We start from the raw sequence: 13163 nt of genomic DNA, 5'->3' as shown, positions 1-13163 counted from the left end.
TTAAGTTCTAGCCACATTAGACAGTAGAAGGAAAAAGTCAAGATCAAGTTATGCCAATAAAAGTTGTGCTCTTTTTGCAGCGCAGGAAGAGCATAAGCCAGTGATTAATACTAACATGCTTCTCTGTAAACATAACTGGAGCGTTTTGAATGAGTAGCCGTTCTTTTAAGTGACTAGCGTGCTAATTAGCATTAGCGAGTCAGACTGGGGTAGATCATGACGATTCTTTACACATCTATAAATTGAAGCAGAAATCATTGGCAATCAAATCATTTTGTATTAAAAATTGTTCCGAATCGAAAATCGATTCTGAATCGAATTGCAGGCCCAAAAATCGGAATCGAATCGAATCGTGAGACAGTCAAAGATTCCCACCCCTAGTACACTTGTTTAAAAATCAATCAATCAAAGTGTATCTTTTTTCTTTTAAATGCAGCCATTTCCCATGCTAAAAATACGTGTCTAAAAAAACAAAAACATTAACAAAAAGTTATTAATAATTATGGCACTTTTCAACTTTCCATACATACTGCATACAAAACGCCATGGCAGTCATAGTCCATTGTTGTATGACTTAAGTATCCTGCTGCACGTTGTGCGTCTTTTCAGGAGGAATGAGGCTCAGTCTGCAGAGGTAAACTATGTAGCGTTATTCCAAATGATGTTCTCAGGGTTGCCATAACGACTGAATACAGAGGACCGGACCGGCAGCCGCAAAAAAATCCAATTGAGGACAGTTTGATTTAGAGTCAGACAGGAATAGTGTCAAGTATCAAAGTGTTAAAAATGCTAAGATTTACTTAATCAGAGTTCAATTAATTTGGAAGATGGCCGCACAAGTAAAACCACCACTAAATTTGGCCATAAGAAATGGGAGAGTGGGAGAGTTGTAATAAACTTCAATGAATTTCATACTTATCTAAAAGTTGATTTCTGATCTCTTTTGATGGTCACTGATTTAATAAAGGTAGGCTAGGTAGGAGTGATTTGAATGCTTACAGTATAACACAGGTAGGAGTCAATCAGCTGTGAAGCTTTGAGAAAGAAGATTTCCTCTAAACCCAGCAGGGCGTACGCACCAATGAGTAATTTGTGTTCCAGCCCAGCTAATTCCTTCCGCGCTTAGCAGAAATGGAACTCGGCACGTACTGTAGCTGAGTGAGTGTGAGCGTCAAATCAGGTTGATGCCAAAGAAACCCGCAATGCTTGGCACATTACAGAATTAAATGGCCGTGGATGACGTCATCCTCTCTTGTTATGTTTTCTGGATTATGACACAATGAAGCTAAGGACTGTATTATTGAAGGCATGCGTTGATCCGGATACAAAAATATTTAGCTGATTTTTTTTTTTTGTTGTACACCAGAAAAGGCAAAAGGCTAAATGAGTCTGTCCTTCCCAAAGGCTTTTAGCACACCTGCAACTGTAATGAGGACAAGGGATCGAGAAGATAGATGGATGCTAAAATGGGTCGACTTATTTTCCTCTTGTGTATATTGAATGTTAAAACGTGAACAACCTTTTCAAGGACTAACCTCTCTCTCCTCTACCTGTCACTCATCAAAGTTAACTCATTCACTGCCATTGACGGCTATAGACGTCAAACATTTATTTGAACTAATTCTACTAGTTTAACTTTCCCCCCCACTTTTGGTAACAAGAGTATGAAAACCTAGAAAAAATATTGTACATTTAGAACAGATCTAAAAAAATAATAATAATCGTGAGTTAACTATTGAAGTCATACAATTAATTACAATTAAAAATTGTAATCACCTGATGTTAAAAAAGAAAGAAAAGATTAAAAATGAGGGGCATCAGGCCATTACATTTTTTAATCGTAATTAATCGCATGACTTCACTAGTTAACTCACGATTAATCGCAAATTTTATATCTGTTCTAAATGTACAATTAAAAAAAAATCTAGGTTTTCATAAACTAATAGAAATAGTTCAAATTAATTTTTTAAATCTATAGCCGTCAATGGCAGTGAATGAGTTAAAGTACACAATTGGTTTGGTTACGACTTTACTATTAACAATGTTTTTTATAGTCAATTTTAATTTAAATTTTTATGATGGTGTCGGTTTGCCCACCTTAAATTCTCTTTACCTTGTGTTAACTACTTGCGTCTTTCAATTGAATCCGCCCAAACTGAAGCATTTGGATCAGCAGTCATGTATTCAGTATTGAGCTTTGCTTAATGACAGCCTCGTCATGCTGAAAAAGGGATCTAATGCCTCCCATGCAGCCTTCGAGTTGAAGGCGATCGAGCTGATCATGGAAAAAGGCAACTGAGTCGCTGCAAGCGAGCTCGGAATAAGCTAATCAATACGACGTTGGAGGAAGTGCACGAGTGGCCTTGTGGCACGAGCAGTATTTTCTAGTGATGGGAAAATGAAGCTTCATGAAGCACTTGTGATATTTTTTGACTCCTCTAGATGGCACTCTTGGTTGAAAGATGCAGTGAAAATGTAATAAATTTCCTTTGCACTAGCCTTTATATTTAAACCAAGAGCACCATCTCGGGGAAACAAAAAATATCACGAGTGCTTCATGAAGCTTCATTTTCCCATCACTAGTTTCACTTTTGTGTTACTTTTGTGTTACTTTTTACTGTTTCTATTTGTGCAGCAGATGTATGACAATTTTTTTTATTTTTCAAATTTAGTTGGTGGCTCATATACTAGTGCGCTCAATAGACTTAAAACATTTTTTTTTAAATTCATTTTGCATGATTTCCATAGGAGTGTATTCACACGGAAAAAAAAAAACGAAGATCATAATCCTGGAAGAAATCGAGTCTGACCTGTAGAGATGCTTTTGCACTTCCAACGAAGTCCATTAGTCACTAAAACATATTCCTGAATTCAGGAATTCTGATTTTCCATGTTAAGCACAACGAATGTTGACAACTATGTAAAGCGGTGTAGCATGATTCACATCATTGTGCCATTCTCATCAAATCGTCTCCTTGATTGAATAATTATCACATAAAAGCAGCTCACCCTTTCTAATTAATTAATTTTTTTATAATAAATTGTACATTGTTGAAGTCTTCATGTTTCACGGAGCCCAAAATCACGCCAACATCCTCTCCGTATCTGGGCTTGGCTTTGAAGCCTTTCCACGCATGTACTCGCCCACTTGCTGAGAAAAAGAGATGAAGAGAATTTCATTTGTTTCACACCTCAGAACGCGTGTGCCAATTGTTTTTTCACACTACTGTTTTCTCTTTTTAAGAAGGACTTTTTAATGTAATCATGTTTTTGTATTTGTTCTCGTCTTTCTCAGTAACACGTTTTAATGTAATCTATGGTAACATGCAACGTGATTCGTTTCGACAGTCACATGAATCTCCTCCAGACTCAACAATTTATAAATAACCACACTGTCTGCTGCATCCCGTTTTCGAATAAGATCTTTGCACCTTTTAATAGCAGCCTCCCAAACTTAATCAAACAGAATCAGTAGACAAATCCAGGAATGTTTATGTTGTACTTTTCAATGCAATCTTAATGTTCTTTTGTGTTAAGCCATCAGTCTTATCTTAATTCAATTCTTAACTGGAATTAGATTTATTGAAATCTATAATCACAAATCTATTCTCTTGTCTTCTAGAACCTTGCGTGATCCAATCAAACATTTCCGACACCCACGACCATCTGTGATTTTGTGAGTGAAAATGGGCAATAGGTATGAATTTTTCTGTCAACTGGCTCTCATATAACTTATTGCGGTTATTTCCGATTCTGATAGAAGTATGGGACAAACTCACTTTTGACCCACTTTCTTCATTTCAGCGCATTGTAAAAAAAAAGCTATATTTGTTTCATTTGTTAAATGAGTATTATCACTCAATGATTTTCAAATTCACTCTATTATGTTGTACACTACACATATGAAAGACAACACATGCAGGCCAGGGCCGTAGCCAGACATTTTTCATTGGGGTGGCCATAGGGCATGTGTAAGCACATACGTGCGTGCGTCAGGGTTTTATGAAATGAACGCATATCCTGAACCTTGCTCAACACACTTATAATACAAGTGGGGTCGAGTCTAAGTACCAAGTAAAAAAACGCATCATTTTACTGATTTGCATTTGCTAGCTAACAGCTACTGAGAGTGATCACTATCGGGATTGTGGAAATTCTCATTCATTTTACACTGTGATGGACTTGAGATGACCATCACAACACACCACCCATGTAAAAATAGCCATTGTACCAAGACTGACCTGTGTGAGGCAACATGGTGCCACAAAACCCTACCCGAAAATACTCTGAAGAAAGAGTCGTAGCAGCAGTAGTAGTAGTAGAAGCAGAAGAAAGAAAAAGCTAGGCTAAGGCATTTTTAGTGACTCATTGCTAATGCAAACTCCCCTCCTTTTCATTGTTATCGTAGAGATTGACAGGATAAGACATGTTATACAATCATTAAACACACAATCAGCCGACCTTGGCAGTGACCACACATAAGGATTTGCGATCATAAATATTAAACGGGCTTGACATTTACGATTGCCAGCTCTGATCGTTTTCCGAGAAGATCAAGGATAAAATATCACTTTTAACACGCTACAAACCAGCCATTGCTTACTTTGACCAGAAAAGAGGACAAATGCTGACATTAGACATGATTTTTGGTATATTTGTGCTGAGGGTTGCAAGACTTGAAATGATTAAATGAAATGTGCTGAAAGTTGAGTCAACATCAACTAGTTGATGACGTTAATGATAGCAGAGCAGAGCGGTGAACAATTAACTATGAAGAACCAAAACAAAAAATAAATGAATTACTAAAAGTAAAAATAAAAATAAAAATAAAAATAAAAATAAAAATAAAAATAAAAATAAAAATAAAAATAAAAATAAAAATAAAAATTAAAAATAGATAAAATAAATCAAATTCAAAAATTAAATACAAAAAATACATAAAAATGGAAATTATATATATATATATATATATACCTAAATAAATGAATAAAAGTAAAAATGAATACAAAAATAAAAAACGAGATTCAAAAAATAAATGTCGAAATGAATACAAAAACAAATGTATAAATAGGAGTAACTATCAATCCATAAATAAAAACGCTCTGCTCTCACATTTATTTATTTCATGCTTCAGACGCTCTGTCAAGTCGAAATGTTATTCAAATGAGGGGGCGGTCCTAAGCGTGTCGTGGCTTGGGCTCCGCTGTTGCAAACTGCCTAGAGGGAGTGGGTCGGCGAACAAGGAAGTCTCGCCGCCGTCACCGGCTTGCATGGAGAGCTCCAGCAATGGACGACTATCTTGTCCACTGTCACCACAACTTGCAACTTGAGTTACTGGACAGCAAGTCGTCCATTGCTGAAGCTCTCCATGCAAGCTGGAGAGACTTCCTTGTTCGCCGATAAAATAATCTACAATGTAAATAGTCATGAAAATAAAGAAAATGCATAGCATGAGAAGGTGTGTCCAAACTTTTGACATGTAGCCTACTGTGTGTAGGGAACATTTTTAGATAAAGTTTTATGTATAATATGATGTCATCCTTTCTAAGAATAAAAAATATGTATGTTTGGGCATTACAATTAGTTAAAATTTACACAGGTGTTCATGTGTTTACTACCATATTCAAGAAAATGTTATTAGCGTTCATTTGGTACCGCTTACAATGCTATAGCATCAACCTCTGGGAAGCTACAATGAAAACTAGGGCATAATATCCCGAATTTTGCAGCGTTTTTGAAAAAGGTCAACAGTAAAACTACACGGCTCTTGAGGCAGGCATAGCCAAGGTCCAAGATCAAAATAATTGGTCTATTCAGTTATTTTAGACCTTGGAGAATGGGAAAAATTTCAGTTTGCATATGTTTGATGAAAAAGGTCAAATTTGAAGAGATCGACTGGGCGGTGCATTTACCGTTCTCTCGGATCCACGCTGATGTGTGGAGACTGTGTCGCCCTGTTTTGCTGCTCCGCGGAGCGTTACAATTCGCCAGCGACAGCAGCAGCCAGCAGACATCCGGTAACAGCATTACCTAAGTTGCTTGGTTCACTGGTAAAGTTGATTAGTCAGTTGAAATCCTAGTGTGTACACCCATGTAAAAAAAAAAAAAAAAAGGGTCTGTTTTAAACATCACGCTATTGCAGGGGTGCTCAAGTTCGGTCCTTGAGAGCCCCTATCCAGCCCGTTTTCCATGTTTCTCTCCACTAACACACCTGATTCAGGATCAGGATCGTTATCAGGCTTCTGCAAAGCTTGCTGATGAGCTGATCATTAGATTCAGCTGTGCTGCAGGAGGGAAACATGGAAAACAGGCTGGTTAGGGGCTCTCCAGGACCGAACTTGAGCACCCCTGCGCTACTGAGTTGACTGCCACTAAACAACAGCCACATTCACAGCAGGCTTCATTTCAGGTGTTTGCAATTACTGCTGATTAGCTGAGTACTTCTCCACTCAGGCTGAAGTTAGGTGGAGCAATGTGGGGAACTAGTGGGGGATCGCAGTCTTCATGCTGATGATGAGGAGGAGGATGGTGATTATGAACAGATGCAATATAGCTAACTTAAGAGACAGCGATGTCATTTAACCACCATTTGAACATCAGGATGTGTCTGAGGTCTAATCACGGGAGTAATTGGCAACACCTGTATGGGTGGACTGCTGTTTACTGTTATCTTTTAAAGTGAAAAAAAATAAGCGCATGGGACACAAAAAGTCAGCTTTTTAAAGAAAAAAAGTACAAATAAGAAGATTCCAATGATTACTTTGGTCAAACTTTGCGTATTCAAAGTCATTTGAGACAGCATGACTGCCGCGACATGAACATGAATATCTGTACAGCACCAAATAAAACGAGCATGGTGGAAATGCAATTTCCAGCTTCTTCCTGTCTTTACAGCAGGAGTCAAAGAAATATGAATATTTTACTTTATTCATTTTTTTCATGTAGTCATGTTCATCCCCAGTTTCTCAAAAAGTTGCCCTGAAATGCACTTTGAACATGTAAACATTGTTTTCATAGGCTATTTTTAAAAATAATTTGAATTGTTCTTAACCTACCATACAAGCACAACAATCCCAGAGTGACCTTTGGGAATCACTGTTTTACAGAGTTTCTTTTCCAGTACAGTCAGATGTGCAAAGGCTGTTTAAAAGTGTGTGTGCAGCGGAGAGACCATAAAGAGGACTACCAATTGGACCTTTGAACTGCATAATTGACGCGCACTCAAGTGAGAGTCAAGTGCAACATGTGGTTTAATGAAAAGCTGCTGGCACGAGCCGATAAGAGATAAGACTGCCGCTAGTAGAGGGAGACGTTCAAGTCCTGACCTACATTTGTGTATTTGGTGATTACAGAAGGTTGGATTTGTCACAGTTTAAAGTTCCACGCAAGAAAAAGCTCGAGGAGGCGCTCGTCTGCGTGTGCGTGTCGGCTTGTTTTTATTTCAGCACAAGTGAGTGGCTCTGATTTGAAAGTGGAGTAGCGGGTTGTTGACGCTTCCATGTGGCCGTGAACGTCTCTCTCTCTCTCCCTCTCTCCCTCCCTCCTTCCCTCCTTCCCTCCCTCTCTCTCTCCCTCTCTCTCCCTCGCCTCATGATGTCTTCGTGCATAAGCGTTCAAGTATCATTTACCCCGTTTCGACTATAAGCCTCCGTCCCCCACGCTGGAGAGACGGCAGCCCCTGAGTAGAGGTGGACCCCCGGTGAGGAGGCTTTAAAGCGAGGACGACACACAAACACACCCATCCGCTCATCCATCCATCCATCCTCCACGACTGCAGCTGCTTTGGGTCAAGCGGGGTGGCGAGGCAGGATGCGCCATGGGACAAGCGTGCGGACACGCGCTGCTCTGCCGTAGCCAACCGCCATCCACCGACATGTAAGTCAGCCAGTACGATGTGTGTGTTGTGTGTCGCTGGTACTTCCTCAAAACGAGCCCAAGGAGGCGGCCAGGGGAGGCACATGGCCCCTTGTGGTGGTGGAGCGCTGAGTTTGATCTGCCGGCTGGCTGTCATTATTCCCCCTTGACAGCAGCACCACGTGAGCTGTGAGGGCAGCTGTCAGCCCCTCTTAAGACCCCCACATCACACTGAATCGCCCCTCAAATATTCCCACAGCGTCTGCTTTATATGTGACTTTGTCACTCCCGCGAGTCCTGAAGGCGGGTGGTTCAATAATACCATTAACGCTTATACAGAACATATAAGGTTTAAATCTCAGTAGGCTTACTTTTGCAGAAGTGGTAAAAGTACCATATTCACACTCTGTTCCTAAGTAGAAGTACAGCTTGTGTATAAAAAGACAAAAATAAAATAGAAGTGCTGTTGACATTGCGAAACAAGTACAGTAACTGCGAAATTAGCTAATGATAACAACTGGAAGAAATACACAGTAGTTTTTGCTCATATGAAATACAGTTAAAAAAATAGGCACAAGGATTTTTTTAAATTGTAGCCAACAACACCTAACAATTTGAATCACATTCCTCCATTTCACTGCTGTCACTGTTTTTTTCTTTTTTTTCCTTTAACACACTCAGGGGCGGAAATACGTAGTGACCAGGGGTGCAAGCCCCTGGTCATTCTCTGGCCACCCCAATATCTAGGGGAAGATTTTGATACCTGTGACTTTACGGCCATTTTCACATGGATGCAGTATTGCAGTATTCTTAGATCTCTTGATACTTTGCTGTAATATATTTATATTAATTGAATATTTATAGTCAAAATATTTTTTTTACAATAAGTATACCCATCCCATCCACCCACCCGACTAGTTTAAACTAGGGATCTATCTGAACATTCACGATATGAAGGTAACTATACGATAATGATCACAATATTGTGGGGAGGTTGGCGATACAAAAAAAAATCCCAATATTGTAAAAAAAAAAAAAGAACTCATACTAAAAACAAAACAATGTTGTGCTTTTGTACATTACAGCAATGCATATAAACAACGTAAAATGAAAATGATTAATCGATCACAGCAGGCCGTCGTTGGTGACAGGTTGATCACTCTGGCACCCATTTTACATATTAAAAATATCACAGTACACTGCCAAACAATTTTTTTTACAAAAAATAGCTGTAAATACTGAAATACTGATGATCTTGTCTCAGCTTACTCACAAATTGACTTAGTGTGAAATCTTAGCCTGCCTAATTGGACTCAAACCTGCGAGTAACCATGATTTTCTATCTGTGTTGTATAAATGGCAACACGTGGATCTTTTTTTTCATCGGCATCTGCGGAGGACACAGGGCAGATACAAAGTTAGGAGAAGAAAGTACCGGTAACTATCAATTTTCAAACAAATAAAGTGAGAGCTACCACGGTCCTTTAGGGCCAAAAGGCACAGTGAGTGATGTGGTCAATGGCTTTAGAGGTCACAAATATGACTATGCCATTATGTACGAAATGATGGGGAAACACCGTTTATGTCATCAATCAATGAGGCACTTCCTTAGTCACAATTTTCTAATTTATCATGACAAGTTTACCAGCTTTATGGGAACAGTTTTAGACAAGACTTTCTCTATTCCAGCAAGTTTTGTCATGGAAGAACTTGACTGGAACCTGACCTGAACCTCAGCAAACACCTTTGTGATGAACTAGGTCAGATATTTTAGTCATGCTTACTCAGCTGTGACTTCTTGTGAATAGATAAGACAGGGGTGGTGTGACTCAGTGGTAGGGCGGTCGTCTCGCAACCCAGAACTCGTGGGTTCGATCCCATGCCATTGTGGCCAGTGTCCTTGAGCAAGATACTGAACCCCCAATTGCTCATGCTCCATCAGTAGGTGAATGAGTAGTCGAATGTGAAGTGCTTTGAGGAGCTTGTAAGGTGGAAAATGTTATGTTTCAAACTCCACATTTAGTTTCATTTTCACTTGATGTCAGTGCAATGGCAAAGGTGTCGTCGCGGATGTGCCAACAGCAGTATGACATAACCATTGTGTTGCCATGTGCGGAGTGGTTGATGTTGATTGTCATTGTTGAGGACAAGTTTATTTTTTATTTCTGTTACGTTAGCCTGCTCTTCCTCAGAGGCACAAGTTGACAACGTCAAGGCGACGTGTTAAACAGAATGTTAAAAAAAAAAATCTCCTGTTAGCAAATACATTTTCTGTGTGCTTGAAATTCTCCTATGAAACACCTGCTGGAAAATGAATGGAGGCATCTGCTGTGATTCAGGTGAGCTGTCGTGATCAAAGCGTGAGGCTGATCAAACGCCTTTCACACACTCCGTAAATACTGTATGCGTATGAGGCTTCCTCATAACGTGGTGTGATGTCTCTATCCTCGGATTTTTCAATAACCCCTGGTGTTCTCTTCGCGTTGCCCTAGTTTGGCGTGCGCATTTTGGGGGTTGCTTGGTATTAAGCTTCAGCAGCACCCCCCCTCCCCTGAAACAAGGAATAATGAAATGTGCCAGGTCTGACATTACAATTCGTTTCAGTAGCTGATCTTACCTGCTCCCCTTGAACATGAATTGCTTGGATTATTAGACACTGAAGGTCACAAGGAATGATGCTGTTGGACTACTTAAGAGCCAAAGTTACGTATGCTCTGTGTTGGGAATCCCAACAGTTTATATGCCGTTTGAATATTTCATGAGATGCATATGGTAAGGGGCTGGGGGCTGGGGGCTGGGGGCAGTTTCCCTATTTTGTAATAGTTGCCCTTTTTTCTTAATTTATCACTGCAATTTCAGGAATTACACATGCAGTATCGGGCCGAAAGTCACAATTTGTCAAATGTAATATTTTTCCAAAAATCGATACTTTTGCTCATTCTACACGCATGGGTTTCATGATGCAATGTTAATGGTTGAAATAAACATCAACGTCTCCTGAAAAGGTAAGATTTTGGAGGTACAAGGTTTTGGCCCGACGCCAGCGACATGTTTATGGCCTTTGCTGGGATCTCCCATTTGTTGGCAGCAGTTGGCACTTGAGTTCAATCAAAGCGTTTTGTGGTCATTGTCATGCATGTAAAAGGCCTCAATACTGTAAACTATCGTTACTTACTGGATTATTGCCAGGAAGTCCTCCCCGCGCACACATTCCCTAAACACACTCACAAATACACTCAGCACGCAGAAATGCATTTAAAGTACACAACAGCAGCAGTTGTAACCTGACTCCAGATGAGTGAGCATATATTTGTGTCTATTTGACAGCAGAGCAAAAGATGCTGACATCGGTGTTATCGTCAGTAATGGCCTCATCAGTACTAAAATATTCAGAGCGAGAAAAGTGACAGAGCCAGAAGAGGCAGATAATACTGGAAGTGAAAGAAAAGGCAAAGATAAATCTCAGTTTGTTTGTGTATTTGGACATGTTTATCCTCAGAATGTGAAAACTTCAACAACACCTTTGATTGAAAAGCTTTCACAGACTTGCATGTATTTTGTCGTTGTTCAATCTGGGGTGTGCATTTCAGTAATATTAGTTAAAAAAAAATAGGCATTGGCAGCAGAGTATTTCCCCCAAAAATTATTTTAAACACTCCTACATAATACTATGTATTTTCATGCACACCAATACAAAGTAGATTTATAAATTTACTCTTCCCTTCATTAACATTCAATCCGCAACAAAAGTGAGTACACCCCTAAGTGAAAATGTCCAAATTGGCCCAATTATCCATTTTCCCTCCTCTGTGTCACGTGACTTGTTCGTATTACAATGTCTCAATGGGGAGCAGGTGTGTTAAATTGTGTGTTATCACTCTCTCTTATAGGTCATTGAAAGTTTAATGTGGCATCTCATGACACAAACACTCTGAGGAGCTGAAAAAAGAATTGTTGCTCTCGTTAAAACTCATTCACTCCCAGCCATTTTCACAGATGCAATCCCCTTCACTCCCGGCTGTGTTACTGGATTTTGACTGATTTTGCGAGGCCCACAGAATATTGTGTTCTATTGCTATTAAAACATGGAGCAAAAGAAAGATTAGAGTGTCTTCTTTCATCAAGAAAATACATTTCTATCTGTTTCCGTTTCGCAGCAATTAGCATTAGAATATAGCAAAGTTTCCTCATTATTCACAAATCTATTTAGAAATGTGAGTAATGAGCTTTTTTCAACATGGCCCCCTGGTTGCTCTCTTTTGCTCTGCTGCCACCTGATGGCATTACTACCATTTCTTCAACCGCTCTCTGCAGTTGAGAGGCTGCATCAAAGCCTTCTGTATGCTCTAGCATAAAAAAACAACAATACATGAATAACATATAAATACGTTTTTTGGGACACTTAAACATTAAAAATATACTATATTTATACATTTGCTGGGAGCAAATGAGTTATAGATGGCCTATAGGCCAGGACTGGGCGATTAATTGATAATTTTGTTCTGACATTCACTGCCAAACTAATGAGCATCTGTGGGAGGTTGTACATGAAGTACTTGAAGGATTGTTATCAAATACTACGGTGTTGAGAACTTGAGCAGTCTTTCCCATATTGAACCGAACTGAGACAATTGAACCAAACTGAATCAATTAAATGACACCTGGGGAATCCTGTGTAGATGCTTTGAGTTTAGTAGATGACACTCAGTTTAAAAAAATTCATGTCAGGCAAAATTTGGGCTAATTTCGTAACATTTTTTAAAATCCTGTTTGTGTGGGTTTTATGAGCTGGAAGCCCAACTTATGTAAAAACAAACAAATTAATGTTTGAAAACCCCTTAAAATGTGGGCCCTGATTTTATAATCTATGGAAGTTTGACTTTTTGAATGCAATTATGGAAATAAATGAACTTTTCCATGATATCCAATTTTATTTTTTTAAAGGATCTGTATTATATTAATTTTTTTTTATATTTGATATATATATATATATATATATATTTTTATATTATACATTATACTTATATATTATGTTATATTATTATTTATATTATATATTTTATATGAATAATAATATGAATTAAATACAAACGTAATTTGAGCTCATTTATTTCAGATATGTGTTTGAAAACTGGTCGTCCTTTGCATTAATCAGCGGTAAAGGCAGATCAATAATCTAGTGCGGATGTGTGTGCTCACGTGCGCATGTCTGCAGGTGTCACCAGGAATTGAAGTGGACAGTTTCCAGGGGCCCAAGCTTTGGCTCTAGACGCTCCTGTCGGCTTTCTTATCTCGATGCACTGTTGACA

At 38.9% G+C, this 13163-nt stretch overlaps 1 protein-coding gene across 1 annotated transcript in view; it reads left to right on the top strand.

The window, feature by feature from the left end:
• The first annotated feature begins 7584 nt into the window (after positions 1-7584).
• pde2a (phosphodiesterase 2A) overlaps positions 7585-13163 on the top strand; it is a 158677-nt gene continuing 153098 nt past the window's right edge. The window contains exon 1 of the mRNA XM_086080406.1: positions 7585-7875. Within this exon, the coding sequence (XP_085936532.1) occupies positions 7817-7875 (59 nt within the window). The 5' untranslated portion in view covers positions 7585-7816. The remainder of the gene's footprint in view (positions 7876-13163) is intronic.

This window comes from Leptonotus elevatus, chromosome 7 (genome assembly GCF_054856555.1).
Source record: "Leptonotus elevatus isolate MCC_2025b chromosome 7, RoL_Lele_1.0, whole genome shotgun sequence".
Classification (NCBI taxonomy): Eukaryota; Metazoa; Chordata; class Actinopteri; order Syngnathiformes; family Syngnathidae; genus Leptonotus; species Leptonotus elevatus.
This window is presented reverse-complemented; position numbering and strand designations above follow the sequence as displayed.